General features: G+C 37.2%; 1 protein-coding gene across 2 annotated transcripts in view; it reads left to right on the forward strand.

Annotated features, from left to right (window-relative positions):
• The window catches only part of LOC139115860 (uncharacterized), a 74,053-nt gene that overhangs the window by 22,974 nt on the left and 29,590 nt on the right, over positions 1-21,489 (forward strand). For both annotated transcript variants that reach the window (XM_070678300.1, XM_070678383.1), the window contains exons 5-8: positions 408-519; positions 6,562-6,639; positions 8,308-8,417; positions 14,843-14,943. In XM_070678300.1, coding sequence (XP_070534401.1) covers positions 408-519; positions 6,562-6,639; positions 8,308-8,417; positions 14,843-14,943 — 401 coding nt within the window. The remainder of the gene's footprint in view (positions 1-407; positions 520-6,561; positions 6,640-8,307; positions 8,418-14,842; positions 14,944-21,489) is intronic.

The following is a 21,489-nucleotide window of genomic DNA, read 5'->3' on the forward strand; positions in this document are numbered from 1 at the left end:
CTCAGTTTGTGACCTTAAATGACCTACACCAACCCAGGCTATGTTGTGAGATAGTTTCGAAGGCTGTGAACATAATTTTGTCATATTTGGTATCTATTTGTAGGAAAATTTGATCCAGAAAACAAAGCTGAGGTAAATTTTTTCATTGCGGACCAATTTTGCAACTTTTTATTTTGCAAAAATATATTGCCTGATTTTGATATTTATTTTTGTGTATAACTCCAACAAATTGCTCTTTCTGTGCAAAAAGTAATGATAAATGCTTTTATGACATAAGTATACACCTGTATACAGCTGGTGAAATTTTGGGTGGACTATCCCTTTAAATGAATTCACCACTGTCGGTCATTACAGTGTTTATAAGAGTTTTTTAAGGCAAGAGTTCTGAAAAACAATCATGTTTGCAGGTCATGCAGTAACTGTGAACCATGACAGTGTGAAGAAAACAATCAACAGTTTACAGCAACAACTCTCCACATATCTTGCCAATGAGAAGCTATTGATGGAAGACAGATTAAGGTATGCAACTCCTTTAGATTAAGGCAATACTGAAGAATTCAACTTGCTAAGCAACGGTTGCTAAGGGTAATTTCCAAAATTAATCAAAATATCTACTGTGTCATTTTATGTCAAATTTTGAAGGGTCTTACAGCAATATCTCATAAACGGCCCAGAATTTTTAGAAACGAATGATTATATATATTCTCATCTATGACTTCAATAATCCTACCAAAAATCAGCTAAATTGAGAGTTGAAAGATTTTGAGCAGTTTCAAAATACCAGGAGTCGAAAATCCACAGAAAACAACGGAACGGTTAGATTTTGCACATGCAAAAGTGCGCGTTTGAAACGTTGCCAGCGATAGCAACAACGCACACTTTGAATCCTTTGGTATTGCCTTGAAGGATGTCATGTTTTATCTCCTATTTTGCCATATGTGTATATGACAATGGGAGCTTATGATGGAGGGAAAAAGCCATTGTCTGTAAGTCTGTATATATATGTATGTATGTCATTATTTATGTACTGTATTCCTCCAATTCTAAAACCCCCTTTTCAGAACCAAAGGTGACGGAAAAGATGTTGGGGGTTGTATAAACGGATGTCACTGCGAAATTGAAGGTCGTAGTTAATTTATGCTAATTAATGCAATGTTATGCAAATTTTATGTCAATGTTTTTTTATTCACGCGAGCGCTGCAGACAACTCCTACTTTGTGATATCGACTCATGGCCATGCTGCATCAATACTTGCAGTCGAATCTGTACAGTATAAATTAATGGAGATGGACAAGTTTTAAAATTTAGCGTGTTTGCCATGCCTTCTTTTTCTAAACAATATGATAACAATAAATCTTCGTATATCGGATAATCACCACGATACTTTGTTGCAACAATTACACGTTGTGAGTTTTATTATTTTGCTCCTATGGTAGTTTCAAAAAGTCTAACCGTATCTCGAAACGAAATGTGATCTTACGAACAGGCAGGCTTGAACTGATAAAGTGTTGAAGCATCGGCTGGCCAAGGCAAAAGATTGCTACGCCAATCTGCTTATAATTTGATGAATTGAATTTTTGGCAATAAATCTTTGAAGTTTGTATGACTTATATCGATGAATGAAATGTCTCTTGATGCGTTGTAGCTATCAACACGATAATTGTGTCAGCAAGCAAGAATAAAAAGCAACTTAGCGACACGATCATGATAACTTGCGATCAAATGCAAATTGTACACTTATGTCACCATTTTGCTTTATCAAGTGGTCTCAAATGTACGGCTTTCAAGTTGAAATAAAGTTTCCTTGTGTGACAAAAAGTGTGTCCTCCATAATTTAGCCTTTATGGGCCCACATGTTCAATTGACAATTGAATTGCTGACATTGCTTGCTAAAATCCAATCGCTCATTTTATAATAAACCACCAATGAAATCTTGTTCACGATCAAGTAAACAATAGTTTAGCCAATCAAAATAGAGGGTGTGGCGGCATTGACCAATGAAAAGTGAAAGCTTATTCGATGCCTCATTACAGTGATTTCAATGTTTTATGTAACTCCGCAGAGTAGAGCTGAATCTTACGAAGTCACGTCAAAGGATTTGACAGACAAGTAGCACCCATAACTGATCATCGATTCTCTCACTGAATGATGCAAATAAAAGATATAACATATGTAATAATAACAGAACCCCATGACCTGTGAGTGCAAGCGTGCTGTACTAGCGGTATTTGCACGAGTGACAGTGGTGTATGACTGCCACCGAATACACCACAGCACTCGTGCAAATACCACTGGTATGGCGTGCTTGCACTTACAGCTCATGGGGTTCTGTTATATTATGGTACAGATCTAAATCAAAGTGAACACAATCCCTGGCAATTGAAATGACAGTGTTTGAACTTGAATTAATTCTTTAACCTTTCACCCCCGATTCCCTGTAAACAGGTCCACACTTACCATTGACAACAATGGGTTTGGGCCAAACCATGGCGGTGAAAGGGTTAAATAATGAGAAAACTTTGTTCCAATGAACAAAGTCTTTGTGTATTCTGCTGTAATGAACATACACTGTGTCAACTAAACGTGAATATAGCAACTTGACTCTTCAAGATGAAACGGTCCATAGGTTGTGAAAACAGAACAGAGAAGTGAATTTGTTATAGTCACCAGTCAAAACTCTTCACAGATGAAAACAATTGCTTCAAAGAGTGAAATTGCAAACATCATGAAAGTGAATAGAACTGCAAAATGGTAGTAAAAGAACTGTTTTATTAGGTAACAGGGACTGCTTGATTATCAAGTAGTTGAAAAAACATGCCCTTTTCCTTATGATACCATTGTGCAAATTTCAGTGTTGCATTGTTACTCTTTCGCATAGATTTAGGAATGCTTGAAATTTCATTGTTATGACATATTATTATTATCTTATATGCATAGTTATAAATGATTTTTTGATCACGTGTTGACACACGTGAGCATATGTCTCAGCGATGTCTGCTGTCTGTCTGTCTGTGTGTCCGTGTGTCTGTCTGTCTGTCTGTCTGTGTACTCAATATCTCAAAAACGGCTCATCAGATCAGAATCAAATCTGGTACATAGATTTAGTTTGCAAATGGCAAGAACTGATTAGTTTTTGGTGGGTGTGGCTTGCTTACTTTTTGCTAATTTGCAGAATTGATGATTTTAGAAAAAACTGATATATATTGACAACGACTGCACACAATTTGATGAGATTCGCTACAAATGTTGATCACACCAAGATATATCAGCTGTGAAAGGTATGAAGGGGTGACATAAAAGATAATGGATAATTTGCATATTTAATGAACTTTCCTAATTAGGGATATTTATCTGTATTGACTAGACCAAATTTGACAAACTTGCTACGTACATTTAAGATACTATGATAGAACATTATTAAATGTCATTAAGCATTTTTACTTCAGCCAATTCCTTATTTGCATATTTTATGAACGTTCCTAATTAGGGGTATATCTGAACTGACGAGACCAAAGTTGACGAAACTGGCCATGTACATTGAAGATACTATGATAGAATATTATTGAAAGTTATTAAGCATTTGAACTTTACCCAATTCCTTATTTGCATATTTAATGAACTTTTATAATCAGGGATATTTATCTGTATTGACTAGACCAAAGTCAACGTAACTTGCTATGTACATCAAAGATACTATAATACAACGTTAATGAAAGTCATTAAGCATTTTTACTTCATCCAGTTCCTGATTTGCATATTTAATGAATTTTTGAAATAAGGGATATATATTTGAATTTACATGACCAAAATTGATGAAACTTGCTTTGTACATTAAAGTTACTACTATGTAGGCTAACATTATTGAAAGACATTAGGCATTTTTGCTTCAGCCAATTCCTAATTTGTGTATTTAATGATCTTTTCTAATTACGGATATATACTGGGATTTACTTGATCAAAGTTGGCATAACGTGCTACTGGTATGTACATTGATGATTATACCAGGACAAAACAATATCAAAAGTCATTTCGCACTTAAGTTTTCATGTCAGCTAATTTATTGTTTGCATATATAATGAGCTTTCAAAGTTTGGAATATCTATTTTGAAGGACTTGACAAAAGGCAAATACACTTGTTATATAAAGTAGGGATACAATTTCTATATCAGCTAATTATATATTTGAATACCTAATGACCTATAGAGTTAATCTGTGGTGAATATTGTTCATTATGTTGATCATAATACTTTCAATGAAGTTGCAAAAATGTGGCAAAGGTTCAAATTTACACATAACTGCAATATATACTGAAACACGTGAGCATTTACAGTTCATATCTGGTCTATAAGTAGGCCAAACATCAAAGCTGAATGCACTGAATTTTAACACGTGGATCATTCATGAATCACCTGCATGCATGTACTACAAACATTATGATTACAATAAGTGTGGGTAGTAAAAACAAGGTTTTATGAATGTCTGTATTTTTGTTATTTTTCTTCTATACCATGTTTCTGATCATACCTTTTGGCACTTTGTGTCCACATGAGTCTTACTAGAAAAAAAATGCCAAATATGTGTTTTATGACAACATGTCAGTAAAAAATATATGAAGTACAACATCTTCAAGGATCACCCACCCACAGATAGTTGCCTCTAGCCCTGCTAAAAGGAAAAACCGAGTATGTATCTCTGTTGCTATTTCCATGTAGAAACAAATAGAAAGCAAGAAAGTTCCCTTGTGTGATAATTAGTTCTAGAGACCAGCTCTGGAACTGTTAGTTTTTGCTCACTTTCTTCTTTCTTTCTTTCTTTCTTTCTTTCTTTCTTTCTTTCTCTCTTTCTGGTATTACTACCATAGAACATGCTACACACAAATTTTACCTTCATTACCCAGAATGCATTGCAACACGCTTATGACGTCATCGCTCAGCTTGGACAGGTTTAATGGGCATTTCTTGTTTGTTTAATTTATTTATTTTTTATTTTGCATTGCACGACTATCATATTGCGTTCAGCTGTTAATAATTGTAGCTTTCTTTCGCTTTGTTTTTTGTTGCTTTTTGATTTTTATTTTTCTCTAAATACTCGCCGTACGTGGCTATACTATACGTCATACGCCTTCCATATGGTTTAGACTGGTCTTGGCGGACATGTTGAATTTTTGCTTTGCGATGATTCAAGCACAGCGACCGTGCATCATCATTCAAGAGCTTATATATTGTGACGTTTCGGAGAGCGATCGCATTTTGAAGATGGGTTTTATAACTTTATTATAAGTTTTGCCGAAGATATTTGTATACACATACGAGGCTTTAACAGGGTTCTCCCCAGCCCAAAACAGCGTCGCGGCCCGCGACGCTATTGTTCAAGCCCGCTACGCTTTCGATCTCACCCGACGCTATCATTGTTACCCGCGACGCTATGAGGTTCAGCGACAAGATGTTCACAATGACACGGACTGGTCAACTTTTTACGATCACACGGAAGGAAGACAGATTATTTGTAGCTTCTTTGTTTTACAATGTCACTAGTTATTACTCCTTTCAATTTGTATGAATAGTGTCAACAGCAGAACAATTTCACACGTCCCATCCTTGATCAAGTTGATGGTACCGGCGGCGATTGTATGTAAAGGACATATACAACCATAGCCAAAAGACAGCAAAAGTCAGCGACAATTTCCGCTCTTAATTGACGAAATATTTTCAAATCAAACCGATTACACAATCCCTAGATACAGAAGTGGCAATTTGATGAAGTTTCTGTTTGACTCACATCTTGATATAAAAAGTAAACTTGGAACGAAGACATCATGTATGCTGCCGATCAACAGTGTGGCATGGCATAGCATAGTGAACTGTCTGTCACCGCCCCGGCATGAGTTGGCTGCACGTAAAAGCAACTCAACTTCCCAAGATCAAACGGTCAGTATCTTGTGAAAACAGCGACATAGCAATGAAAATTGTTTTAGTCAGTGGTAAAAACTCTTAATAGATGAAGCGTTAATTGCTTTTAATCAAATGGAAATGCATGTGGCCTTGGTTTTCAAGTTCAATGGCGTAGGTCCGATGTCTCCTCTCGTCTGATATACATTTCTGTGCGTTGTCACCCCCGTATGTATCTGTTGCGTTTTTACAGTACATGTAGGCATTTGTAATCTGTGTACTGTAATTCTCTGGACTGCCTTGCTTTTAGTTGTATTCTGTTGTTACCGCTATCAGCCCTCACTATAGGTACGTGCTTGCATATTAAAATCCCAAGCTCTCTTTCATTCTGCATCAATCTTCGTCACACATTCTACTTTCTTCCGCTGCTCTGGTCTCTGGAACTTCCCTTTTGCATGCAAATGCTTTCTAGTTTGATATTGGTTCTTCACATCCTCCCTAAGAAAGCAGACTAATTTTGATATGAAGTGGTTTCTGTTTGTGCGCTTTGAATCCCTTCAAATTCACAGACTTTGCCTCACTGTAATCATGGTCCCTCTGTCATGTTATAGAGGGACCGTGCTGTAATGGAGGTTTTTGACAAATAAACATGAATGAATTTGTCTTTTTCCAGGCAATACAATGAACAGCAAAAGGAAAGTTACATGAAACTACAAAAGAAGGCATACAGTGACAAGAGTGCCTTAGTTGGGTAAGTATTATTGTTAATATTTTCTGTACTTATATGCATGATAAGATCTGAAACTTGAAAACTATGAAATATAATTCCCTCAAGTACCCTTACTTTTCAGTCATGATATGTCTTATACATCGTTCTGTGACTTGATTCTTGTTTACAAATGTTACATAGGATAATATGCTGCCGCAAACCAAATATGAGCACACTGCTGTGATTTCAGCACAGTGATTTCACATAGTGATTTCATCATAGTGATTTCACATAGTGATTTCGCATAGTGATTTCAGCATAGTGATTTCAGCATAGTGATTTCAGCATAAAGTACACATATGTTAAACTGTATTTTGCTGTCAACTTACAAAAAAAAGCTAGTAGAAAATGATGTTGAGTGTGATTTTTACGGCTTTTGTCATCTTTCAAAGTCACTCCATAATTTATGCAATATCAAGTTGTATCTACGTTGTGAATAGTCCACATATTGTATCACGTATTCCCTGTATCACTTCAAGTAAATACAGCTTAGTCTGAAATGATCTTACTACCTGAACACGATGTACAAGAACAATTTAGTTTAAACACTTCAAGTCAGTAAAGACATGAGAAAGTTTTAATATATACACTTAATGAAAGTTTGGAAGGATACATGTTCTTAACTATTTGCAATTACCGTACTCGTCTGAGTATAAGCCCCCGATTCGACAACACTAAACGGCGGTAAAACTAGGGGAGGGGCTTATACTCAAGCAACCCCATGTTATCTGCCATGGACGTTTAATTTATGCTAATTTTATGCACAATTTTTTCAACACCACTTTATCTTTCTATCGCTTTTAAAAATCGACTAACACATCCGTAGAGATTGATTATACAATCTCTGAATGCAGAACTGACATTTTGGTGAAATTTCAGCATCGAAAAAAACCCCAAACTTGAAACAAAGACGCCATGCATGCTGCTGATAACAGTAAATTGAACTGGCATGGCATGCATTGCCTACACGGAAAGGCAACTCAATATCCCAGTATCAAACTGTCTACATCTTGTGAAAACAACAACATCGCAGTAAAAATTGTAATAGTCACCAGGAAAACTCTTCACAAATGGAAGGATAATTGCTTCAAACAAAAGAAACTGCATGTTTGTAGGTTGAAAACATCGTGGCCGTGAATGAAAATAAATATGGCGGACTTGAGTGAGACTATTCCATTTAGGTGACGGGGGTGAGCAGGGTCAAAGATGACTGGAAAAACATGTCATTTTCCTTACGATGCTGTCAAAGGAACTCAAGATTCCCGTTGTTTTATCACCTTTTAATAGTTTTTTATCATCTGAAAGTAATTTTACCAAGTTTAATGACCAAATATACTCTCCTAATGCTTCCGTCTTTGAGTTACACTAGGGTAGGGGCTTATACACGGATGTAATTCATTCTCGGAAATCCTCTGAAATCAGTAGGGGGCTTATACACAGGCAGGGGCTTATACTCGGACGAGTACGGTAACTCTTATTTTCGTTATTAAATATCAGCAAGTTGTATTTGCACATATTTTTTCAGAAAGGGAATTTTGGTCAAACTTTTGCAAAAAGAATTTTTCTTTAAAGGCAGTCTTCTATTATATCTATCACTGATTCATCAAGAAACATTGTTGTTAACAAAATCACGTCTTTGTTGTGCAATAGGTTGATTTTACAACAAGAAGAGCAAAAACTTAAGGATTCAATTTCAGAAGCAATGATTGAGGGCTCCTTATCTCCGCCAACAAGGGGAACAATAGGAACTTCACTGGGGAGTAAGTACAGGCATACAGTTTGTGGATTTACATGTCAATTATGTAACATCCATTATCATACCAAAAAATTTGAAAGTTAGGGCCAAAATTGCATTGTTTGTGAAAGATTTTAACTGATACGCAGGTTTCAGATGAAATATAAGCCAGAAAACAATGACAGAGCATGTAGATCTACATGAGTTGAATGGAGCAATGATATGATAGTGTCTCCTCTGTATATACTATGTCCTTCGTTGCTTATAGGAAAATTACTCATTCAATCTACAAGCATGATTCTCCACAAGGGGATTTTTAGGAGTGGACAACCCCTCTGTTTTTGGAGCAATCTACATAACAAGAAAACAAAAGCTTATATTTTTATGACAAAAAATATGCAAATTACACATTGTTATGTACATTGGCCTACTTCTGTTTTTCCAAACTCTGGAGAACACAACTATCTTCTGAAATATGACTGCAGAAAGGTTACTGAAATGCGTGCATTAGCTCCAAAGATCAAAAGATTTTCATTAGCATACCTTTAATCTGAATACAGATGCATGTGAAAACTGTTGAGTGTATAGTATGCTCTGCATACTGCTGTCCAGCTCACTTCTTGTGGATTTCATGAATCGTTTCCAGTCAGCGCACTGACAAGTTCTATTAAGGTAGAACGCACCTCGGGGACAGACATTTAGACTCTCAAACTTTTACAATTCTCTTCTTATATACCACATGTGGGAGTTCATTTTGAAACTCTTGGTGAAAGAAAACTTTTCACTAGCTTAATTTTTCGGAATTCGAAAATTTTTTTTTCTCCATAGAGTTAACACAGGGATGGCGGCCATTTTGAATTTCTAACATCGGTAAATCTTGGGTAATTTGTTTCTCTACTACCAGAGTTTGCATGGTGACCCCCTATTTTATCTTGATTTTGAAAGAGAATGATTGAAAGATTCTTTGAGGAAAGTTAGAGCAAAAGTTAAAGTCTTTCACTTTCGAGGTGCATACTACCTTAACAGAATCAAGAAACCCTCCATTTTCTTTTGTGAAATTTACCATTTTGCAGGCAGTATTCTTTGGTCGATGCCTTCAAAATAAATTGTAAAAATGAATGAAAGAAATAGCATTTAAGAATTTTATTTAGAGTATAGTTTGTCGAAAATTGTCTCTACTTTTGCCACTGCACACAAAACGCGAAAATTTCCCAAATGTTTACTTTGATTAGCATTAATGATAGCCCTTTCACCTAAGATAGTTGCCATAGGCAATTAGTTATGTGAGGTGATGATAGATATGCACACCTGTACATACATTCATCACTCATCTCCTTTAATCTTTGATTTCTCACATAAAATTTTTGTCATTTTTGGTCAAATCATCCTGATATGAGCTACATGTCGCAAAGATTTCAACCTCTTTATCAGAACATCATTTGTGGTTGAATATTGCATTGACGATATTGCCAAGGGATGCATTAGGGACATACTGCATTAACTTGCATGGTACCTGAAACCCGAGTCCTTGCCTGGCCAACTCGGGTGACAAACAGAAGACTTTTAATCCCCCTAGGTGTGAATGTTCCATTGTTATGTTTATCTTATCCAGCTGGTGCCATTGTAGTGCCACTGTAGGAAAGGCAGGTCTGTGAAATTGATCATCTGATAACCAGGGAAGTAGGGTACCACGGTATTCCTAAGTTAATGGAGCTTTCCCGTAATGGTTGATTATCATTTGGTCTTGAGTGATGCCAACACAGAAGTGATTCACTTTCCTTCAAAGTTCAAAAAAACTTTGCTCTTCCATCTCTTCGAGTTTGGACCATTGTCTAAATTCATCCGGGATCTTAGTGTTCATTTTAAATCACTGTGCAGATATGAGTGCCCACATTTTAAAATTATGTCAGTCAGCGTTGTTTGCTCTCCATAGAATTGGTCAAATTAGAAATGTATTAGATGGCCCAAACACCGAAAGACATGTGCACGCTTTTGTAACATCTTGGCTCAATTACTGCAATAGTTTGCTGTTCGGCACTGATGATAAGCACCTCTATAAACTCCAGTTACCTATAAACTCCAGTTACTTCAAAATTCTGTTGCACGTCTTGTCATACATACAAAATTGCATGAACACATCACACTTGTAAGGCAGGAGCTACACTGACTACCTATCCATGCTATCGGTAGAATTGATTTCAAAATTCTTCTTTTTAGTCCCCGCGGACGCAGTCCAGAGGGTACTTATAGATTGGGTCCCGTCTGTCTGTGCATCTGTCTGTGCATCAGCAGTCGTTTCTCTGTCACCCCTGAGCTGATTTTCTTCAAACTGTGTGCAAGGATAAATTACTGTGCCATATATATGAAAATTAATTTTTTTCACGATAAGATCAAATATGGGCACCAGGCAGCCATTTTGTTGCAAATTTTTCATGTTTTTGAACCATAACTCAACTATCCCAGTACCGATTTTCTTCAATGTTGGTACACAGATAAAGTACTATGGCATATATATGCACGTCAATTTATTTCACGATAAGATCCAATATGGCCACCGGGCGGCCATTTTTATCGATTTTTTCAAGTTTTGAGCCAGAACTATCCCTGAACAGATTTTGTTCAAACTTGGCATACAGATATTGTATTGTAGTGTGCATGTGCATGTCAATTAATGGTGAAGTACTACGAATTATGTCAAAATTAGGTTGTGGTGTCATTTTCTTGAAACTTTGCACAAATATTTTTGGAAGTTGTGCAAGTGCAAAACTGAAATAAAAAATGGGGGTCACCACGCTCGTTTCCATGGAAACGGACGTTAAAATGGCGTCGTTAGAAATAAATAAAAATGATATAATTCACTTAAACTAAAGAAAAGCAATTATAAAACGCTTAGCAAATGAATTAATTTTAATAAATACCAAGACTTAAGATCCATATCTATCGAATGTATAGTTTTCATGATGTTTGTAAAGAAATTTTAACATAAGTGTTGATTACAAAATGACGATATCGAAATTATATCACTACATAATGTTCGAACTTTCTTCCTGTCGCTTTGAATGGTGTCATTTTGACCAAACTTGGCGAAGAAATCCTGACATAATACCATTTAGTTTACACTTTTAATGAAAGGGTGTCACCACGCTACTTTTTACAATATCTCCAGGTGAATGGGTGATATGCGCCATGTAAATGGGAGAGAAATGTTAATTTTGCTCTCATATTGAATAAAAACCAGCTTTCTAGGGGGTCAAAATATGACAAGGTTAAAGGTCACATGTATTTCTAAGGGACTGGGTCAAAAAATTAGGTAAAAGCGCAATTTCAACAATGACAGGTGATGTTAAATACATGCGCTACAAAATAACCCATTTGCGGCAGGCCGGAGTTAAATCTGCGCAGTAACGTTCTAAAGCGTGTGCGCGTCCGAATTCGGCGCCCTTTACATTAATGGTGCGAGCGGGGACTGTGTCATCAGCAATGACTTGTTATTTATAAAATCTCGCACAATCACACACCTGCTTATCTTTCTAACCTGGCATGACAGTTCGTGTTCCTAAACAATTGACATTCTCAGCGTTCGCACACATTTTGGAACAAGTGAACTAGGAACAGAAACACTTTACCTATCATTCTTACTTGAATACATCTCCTACTCTATGGAATGTCTTACCAAAAGATAGTAGGTTGTCATCATCTGTTGCTTCTTTTAACCCTTTCACCACCATGGTTTGGTCCAAACCCTTTGTTATCAATGGTGAGTGTGGACCTATTTACAGGGCATTGGGGGTGAACAGGTTAAAACACTTCTTAAAACATACCTCTTCAGAAAACTTTGTGACTAAGTTGCTGGTTTGTTGTTCTTGTCTTTTCAAATTTTAAATTTTTAGCATGTAGTATTTACGAATGTGTCTTTTTATAAGTGCATTTTTAGTCCCAATGGACACCATCCGGGGGACTAAGAGGTTTGGTCAAGTGTGTGTGTGCGTGCATGCATGCGTCCATCTGTCCATTCACAAAGATATCTCAGAGATACCAGGAGTGATTTCATTCAAACTTGGTACAAGGATTTCTTAATATGTCATACATTTTCATGTTGATTTGTTTTGTGATATAATCAAATATGGCACCAAGAAAGATATCCAAATATTGCACACTGAGTCGCTAAAACAAGTGAAAAAAAGCACATTTATATACCAATAATGCAAAGGCTGGCACACACAGCAAAGAGCTTTATAAATATTCCATGTCACAGAAAATTAACATCCCTGCCTTAGACACACTCATTAGTGACTTCATGTATCAAGCCCACCAACATATTCTTACTTCAACTCAAACTAATCCTCCCAAAATATTGGGGTTGCTTTTGAAAGCACCTATTTCTCTATTGATCTTCTTTATGATATTGCCACTAACATTGCTACCTCTGATGGCATAATAGGTGGTGCAACATGTGTTGACAAATTTATTGATAACCCCATGCAAAACTACCAAAAAAGACCTAGTATTGTGGGTCCTTATTGATGATAAAAATGTTGGACGACAAACACAGAAAACACCTGTATCGTCAACACATCAAAAAGCTATGAACATCAAAGTTTTACCGTAGGATGCCACATCATTTACCTGATTAAATACATGCATATCAAATTCTGGCCAAGCCAATAGAGCTAGAGTTCTGATATTTGGTATATAGGGATAACCATAGGAGGAAATTTTTTTGACAAAATGTCATGTGACAAGGATGACCTTTGACCTCGATTTCACAAAATATACCCATAGGCCATCAGATATGTGCATATCAATTTCTCTTATTGCCTCTGTGCACCAAGATGTCTCGAAACCTGGTCATTGCTGTATCTAATTATTATTATTCTACGTGACACAGCAGAGTTCCATTATCTTTTCTTACAATGTATGATTTGGAGGAGTCATCGCTCTTGGAATTGACTTCTGCAAAATTATAGTATAGTTTATGTATGAAGCATGATTACATATTTCAATATTTCAATATTTATGCATTTGGCATAATTAAAGTAAAAACCCAAAATTTATGTATTTTCCTATATGATTTAATATCACACTTGGGCTGAGCCCATAAGCTCATGTAGCTATGTAATTTTAATGAAGTGACAGTTCACTGTTCGTTGTAGTGCTGATCTTCTTTAAAATGTCAAAAACATCTCCAGCTTACAAAAGGCCAACAAAAAATTGCCTAAAACTAATGGTAATTGGTCCTACATATGTAGGTTTTGCTGAATATACTTGTCTGGAATCCCTCTATAAACTTTCACCGAGTATTTTATTACCATATTTTTTATGACCAATAAAATGTACAAGATTTTCATCCATCAAACATCGTCCAAGGCCTTTAAATAGTGTTGCAAGTCCAGTCATCACACACTGTCATTTTCATCACCCAACACACAAAATCTTGAGTGGTATGTCACTTCATGGCAAGGAAGCTGTTTTTAAAAAATAAATGATTGTAACAGACTGATCAAGGTAGAATGCACCTCGGGGACAGATATTTCGACTTTCAAACTTTATCAATTCTATTCTCATCTACCACTTGTTGGGGTTCTTTTAAAGCTCTTGGTGAAAGAAAACTTTTCGCTGTCTTAATTTTTCAAAAATCGAAAATTTTACCTTTTTTTTTATATAGTTAACACAAGGATGGCAGCAATTTTGAATTTCAAATATTAGTAAATGTCAAGTAATTTGTCTTTCTAGTACCATTATTTGCGTGTCGACCCCTGAATTTTATTCTTGATTTTGAAAGAAAAATATTCCTTTAGGAAAGTTTGAGCAAAAGTTCAAGTCTTTCACTTTTGAGGGAAACACTACACTGAAATTTTTACGTCTCTATCTTTATTTTTACTTTGAAGAAATAAAATACATTAACCTCTGGGATCAAAATTACCCTTTCCAACCACCTTAACTCATTCTTAATCATCATATTGATATTCAGATTCATAACAACGGGGTTTAAAGGCTGAGAGACGGTGACTATGATATCCATTTCAGATATGTGTTATTTGAACAGGATAAAAAGACCTTCTAGCTAGGGGCCCCAGCTTCCATAGGAACTTCTGAAAGTGTGACATCATTTAAACCACACACTGGGCTCAAGAGATTGCTGGGGAGGGGGGTTGCGCTCTCCTCAGATCAGCAAATCTGGCACTGACCATGTCAATTTGAAATAATGGTGATTCTGAGAAAAAGTTTATAGGCAAATGGTTAAGGAGGAAGTTGTTCAAACCCTGAATGCTATTTATGGTTTGGGTGAACTTTTCGTTTGATATGGGCTTAAATCTTCAGCCTAGTCAGATATTATGTAGTCTGTATTTAATGGGAGCATGACAGCTACCTTCTTACTTTGCAATCCAAGTTACCAAAATGAGTTCATGTATGTCTTCTTAATACCTCTTCTCTTGTGGTCTCCAACAGTGGGTACAAAAACAGCATCTGGGCCATCCAAAATCATTGCACAGTATGGAGAATTAAGTACAACACCTGTTTCATCATCTGACACCCCAGTACAAACACAGGTAAGCCTTTCCTACCCAAATACTGCCATCTCAGATAGCCTAACTTAATGCTAAACTGACAACATTTGCTTGACCACTTTTATGCTTTGATATGATGACACAGCAGAATTTAGCAGACACCCATGGCGTTTCAACTTCTACACTGACGTAGGTCAATGGCAATGGGAACTTCAAGCCCTGATGTTATGTGAATAGAAGTGATTTATAATTGACATGTGTCAAAGCCATCACCATATTGACATAACAGTCCATGACTGGTCAAGTTAAAGGGGCAGTTGTCAGTCCCTGAATCTTGCATATTTGACCTTTGACCTTACTGTTTATGTGGTTTTAGTCCTTTGTTTTCCTTTGAAAGTTGTGCACACTTAGTTAATTTGCTCAGACATAAAGCTCATAAAAATCTACCCTATAAATAAAAGGAACAGTAATTTTAGTTTGGAAAGTTAAGGTTGTCTTTTTAGCTCCAACTTGCCATGTTTGTACATAGCAATGGAAGCTCTTCTTATAGCCCAGAAAAATGCCTGTTGTATGTATGTATGTATGTGTGTATGTATGTATGTATGTATGTATGTATGTATGTATGTACGTATGTACGCATTTACGTATATACCGTACTCGTCCGAGTATAAGCCCCCGGTTCGGCAACACTAAACAGCTGTAAAACTAGGGGAGGGGCTTATACTCGAGCAACCCCATGTTATCTGGCATGAACGCATAATTTATGCTAATTTTATGCACCATTTTTTTCAACACCACTGGATCTTTCTATCGCTTTCAAAATCGACTTACACATCCAAAGAAACTGATTGTACAATCTCTGAATACAGAAGTGACATTTTGGTGAAATTCAGCGTCATGTATGCTGCTGATCCACAGTAATGTGAACAGGCATGCATTGCCTACACGGAAAGGCAACTCAGTATTCCAGTATCAAACTGTCTACATCTTGTGAAAACAACAACATAGCAGTGAAAATTGTAATAGTCACCAGGAAAAGTCTTCACAAATGAAAGGATAATTGCTTCAAACAAAAGAAACTGCATGTTTCAAGCATGAAAACATCGTGGCTGTGAATGAAAATGAACAATGGCCGACGTGAGTGAGACTATTCTATTTAGGTGACGGGGGTGAGCAGGGTCAAAGAATCAAGATAGTACTGGGAAAACGTGTCATTTTCCTTACGATGCTGTCAATGGAACTCCAGTTTCCCATTGTTTTAACATCTTTTAATGGTTTCTTTATTGTCTAAAAGTAATTTTGCCAAGTTAAATGACCAAATATACTCTCCTAACCTTTCTGTATTTGAGTTACACTAGGGTAGGGGCTTATACACGGATGTAATGCATTTTCTAAAATCCTCTGAAATCAGTAGGGGGGCTTATACTCGGACGAGTACGGTATGTACGTATGTTCATACGTACGTATGTACATGTGTACGTATGTATGTATGTACATGCATACGTATGTACGTACGTACCGTACATACATACATGTATGCATGTGCCAGTACATAGTACGTACGTACATATCGAAAACCTGGCAACAGCGGCATAAATCATTTTAGTATGTGGTGTGGAGGAGCATCGTAGAGTGGAGATGTGAATTTTTTCGACTGAACATGTTCATGTGTAAAATATTGCACATGAGGTAAAAAAGGGCAAAATCCATCAAAATGCCAAAACTCTTGAACTGCTTGCCAGATTTGCTTAGCACTTTGTTCATGCGTACCTTGCACAAAATCTATGCAAAATCAATCATTTTATGGTGATATTTCCATTTTTAGCTCACATTTGGTATATGTATATATACCATATGCATATATACCAAAGAGAGCTTATCTTATGAGATGAATCAGTTTCATTTGCATCTCATTTGCATATCTGTGTATGTGTATGTATGTGTGTGTGTGTATGTATGTATGCATACAGACTGTCCAGATCAGAATTTTTTTTCTCCTTAAAGTACTCATCTGATAGCTTTGATATTTGGTATACAAGTTCCTAAGGTTGATCAAAACATAATGTATCAAATTCTGATGAAATCTGCAATTTTCATTTGATATGGGCTATTTTGGGGACAATTTTTGTCATTTTTAATCCCCACGGATGCAGTCTGGCGGGGACTTATAGATTGGGTCCTGTCTGTACATCCGTCCGTCCGTCAGCACCCATTTCTCTGTCATCCCCGAGCTGATTTTTTTCGAACTCTGTGCAAGGATAAAGTACTATCGCATACATATGCACACCTATTTATTATGCAATACTCATATATAATCCTCCCGTATTCTGAACGATTGTGGCTGCGTTGTGGAAGGGTTAGCGGCCGTATTCCTCCGAGCTGTAGGCAAGGGGGGATGAGGCCGCTACACGGGGAATCACTCGTTGGCGACACAGCCACACGAGTGAGAAATACGGGGGGATTATATATTTATCACATGCATGACTAATTTCATTTATGACTATAAATAGGGCTATGTAGATCCGTTATTTGGTTCCCCAATACACCCATTGCGAATCTCGCGAATGCGCAAGGTTACATGGGAAATCGCGGACCGGAAGTGCGGTAAACGACCAGACGATGCCTATGCTATAACACGGAACCGGTCGATTTTTGTGTGTAAAACCCAAAAATACGAAGAACCATATCGTTTTCAAGTAAAAAGAAACCAAGTAGTCGTTGAAACTCTCACTGGTGAGTATCCATATGCATGTTTTTAGACTGAAATGTTGTTTATTGGAAAGATATCGTAGTTTTTCGTGTTGTTTAGCGGCGAGCGAGGAGTTCCGCACAGTATACACACAGGCCCGACAAGAGAGCCTTGCCGCTCCTGAGAAAACCCGTTTATTTCATGTACATAGGAAAGTTACGATGAAATTCACTCGAAAGTATTTTTCCTCACTCGTCTGTATTTCTCTGGCATAGGCACATTTAAATATATTTGGAAAAAATAAGGCGTCCCCGAAAAAGTGAAGCAGGGGTCGCATCGCGAGACTACGGGGCACACGTACGCTAACGGCCGGGCGCTGCTGTCTCGAGCGCCGCGAACTTGTGTGTTCGCGTCATGCTGTCGATGTGCATGTGACGGCCGGTTCCTGCGTGCGCCCGAGCAAACTTAGGTCAACGTCGATATAGAGGAAATGGGTTTTGATATAATTACTCTTTATGTTTATGTTCTGTTCACTCAACAGGTTTTACTTGCGGAATCAATGTAAAATAATGAACGCTAAATCTCGGAAGAGGAAAACGAAACTGCTGTATTGTCGGATGCAGGAACAATGATTATAAACTGAAGCGATGGGTATCAAACCATATTTTTGTCCACAGAGAGACTTTTGTGTGTGCAGACTACCATTTGAATTATTTCCGTTGCCCGGTGAAAAAACCCACAATTATGCACGGCAAAGATGGACTAAACTCGTAAACAGGGTGAAATGTGATAATTTAGGTAAAGTGAGCTTGTGGAAGCCCACAAAAAATACCAGAATTTGTAGTGAACATTTTGTCGACGCAAGACCCACGACGGAGAATCCAGACCCGATATTAAGGATCGACAATGCAGCCATAGATGTAGCAAAGCCACGGTCAGCACCTCTGGAAAGAAATAGCAACATTGGGAGTTTGCCGTGTAAAAAGAGGAAAGTTCTTCAACAGATACAAGACTTCTTCCCCATAACCGAAGCACAGGAAAACGACCCGCAGGTCTATGATGATACTAGTACAGTGAACAGTGTACATTGTCTTCAACTTATTTAAATTCAACAGACGGAGGAACTTGGTCTAACCGAAGTAACGACGTACTTCACCAAAACAATAACAATGCCAATCACCTATCTGACCATTGTTATACAGATATTATGTTAGATGGAAAACACGAGTGTACAGGTTGCAGACAGAGAGACAAGAAAATTGATAAATTATCAAAGGTTATTGAGTCACTTAAGTGTCAAAATAAATTTTATAAAGAGCAGTTGTCTATGAAAGAAAAGAAACCCTTTGGAATTGATTTCATACAAACAGATCATTCTATGAAATTTTACACTGGGATACCCACAATCAATACTTTTAATGGATTGCATGAATTTCTGTATCCTCGAATCAAGAAAATCAGGTATTGGCGTGGGCCAAAAACGTCAACGCCGATAAGGCGTTTCACAGTTTCTCCCAAGAAGTCAGGGCCTACTCGGAAGTTAACTTCCAAAGACGAAATACTGCTGGTTTTCATGAAACTCCGCCTTGCATTAACAAATCAAGATCTAGCAGATCGGTTCAGTTTGTCTTCTCCAACAGTATCTAGAATTCTTACAACGTGGCTGAAATTTCTTTCTAAGGCCTTAGTGCCGTATCTCTTGTTTAATCCACCAAGGGAAGTGGTGATGGCAACTCTGCCCAAAAGTTTCCGTAACCCGACCTACCGGTACAGAAATGTGAGACACATAATTGATTGCACGGAAATATTCATTGAAAGGCCAAAGGATCTTGAGCTACAGGCATTAACATGGTCTAATTATAAACATCATCAAACAATAAAATTCATGGTATCAATAATCCCAAATGGTTTTTTCAATTTTGTGTCGAAAGCATGGGCTGGCAGAGCATAAGACCCCCATATTGCGCGGAATTCTGGTTTTCTTGATATCGTTGATATTCAAGATGTTGTCATGGCTGATCGTGGATTTCAAATTCGGGAAGATCTCATACTAAAGCTCGCTAATTTGTATGTTCCGCCAGGATGAAGGGGTACCGATCAAATGACCCCGGCTGAAGTAAAGAAAACACAATCGATCGCCAACAGGAGAATTTATGTGGAAATGGCCATCAGGAGACTAAAAAATTTTCGAATATTGAAACACGAATTACCAATTTCTTTAATAAGTCATGCAGATAATATAATTAGAATTTGTGCGGGACTTTGCAACCTGTACCCCTCTTTATCGAGGCAGTAATCATTTAATTACCAGTTAGCGTGAAATCCAAATAGAATTTCAGACAGAAATGAATTTCCATTGTGTAATGTTCGAACGTTAAATTTAATTGTTCATGACAGTAATTATGCAACATATCACTTGAAACAAAATTACATTTCCACGTCTTTATACTGAACTAATTCTCTAACCTATAGAGAGTTTATGTGAATTTTACAAACATTGAGCATTTATTAAAGAAGTTCTTTTGCTATTTAAATGATCCGCTTATTTGTAATTATTCCAGTAAACGTGGTGACGTCAGTATACCGTAAACATGGTATATTTTTACAATGTGTAATAAGCCAGCCCATTATATTCTGTAGTGCATCTGTAGTTGTGGTAACGGGGCTTTGCGAGTGACAGTGGTAGTGTTGTCCTGTTTGGCGTATTGTAAAGTAATTAAGTTGTCACTTGCTACACGCAGACTATGACGGCTTGCAAGACTCCATACTTGCAAAGCTGTGTTATCACAGCTAGAGTACCCTGTGACATTTTGGGGTGGACTTTGATCTCATTAGCAAAGCTTTTGCTAAGAAAGATTTGAAGAAGTAGTCAAGATTTTCTAAAATGTTGCGCCAGTAGCTTTCGTCGAAGTAAATGCGCTGTAGAATGTATCCATGGGCTGTGTACACAAGAAAATCACACCAAGACCGGCAAGTTATCGCGAGTTGCCCCTAAATTTGAGCATAGTTTTTGTGGTTAGTTTTCAATTTTAAATTGTTAGATTGTGTTTCACGGATTATATAGTCTAAGTTTTCGTTTGATGGATCAGAATCTCTTATTTTGTATGGACATTTAATTTCAACCAGGCCATGTTCGCAGCATGAACAGTAGACCAGCAGATCGGGTGAGGCCCCGAGGTACGGCCTCGCGCTATCCAAAAAAAACCACAATTCTTGATTTGCAAATTTTCATGTTGTTTTCTCAATTCAGAATATTTTTTCTTTGCCTCTGATTCCGTATTTTGACCATATTTTAGAGCGGGCAGGTCTAGAATGGTACGTTTCATAATTGATCCAATCAAACTATGGACATCATTACTTCTTTTTGAGTTTTTGTCTTTCAACGAGTTTACTTTCGTGAAAACATCGTAAAATTTAGAAGCGGTTATTCTGCCCTCTCTTGCCCTAAACCATGATTCATTATTGGACTGACCAATAGTTGACTGTTCCGTTGCATGTATCTGTTCATGTGTAAGTTTTGGAATTGAAGCAATGAAAGATTTGATACGATCCTCACTGCATTGTTCAGGATCGCACATAAATGGTTCAGCCAAATCGGCCATAGATGGAACACACTTCACGATTCCTGATTCAGAGTCAATACCACAAATACTGTCCGTAAAACACGCATCGTCAACGATCGAGGTTTCAATGTCCGAAAAATTGTTGTTCGCATTATTAACACAGTCACTGGTATCCATACTGTCTGTATCGTCTCTGATTTGCATGGCTTTAAATACACTATTTAGACAAGATGACGGCACTGTTCTAGCGATGAAATCCGCGAAATTATTTCTAGTGACATGGACGTCTTCATTTTCTGTCGGCGATTCTGATGAAAAAAGCCGCTTCTTTGGATG

Source organism: Ptychodera flava, chromosome 1 (assembly GCF_041260155.1).
Source record: "Ptychodera flava strain L36383 chromosome 1, AS_Pfla_20210202, whole genome shotgun sequence".
NCBI classification, from domain to species: domain Eukaryota; kingdom Metazoa; phylum Hemichordata; class Enteropneusta; family Ptychoderidae; genus Ptychodera; species Ptychodera flava.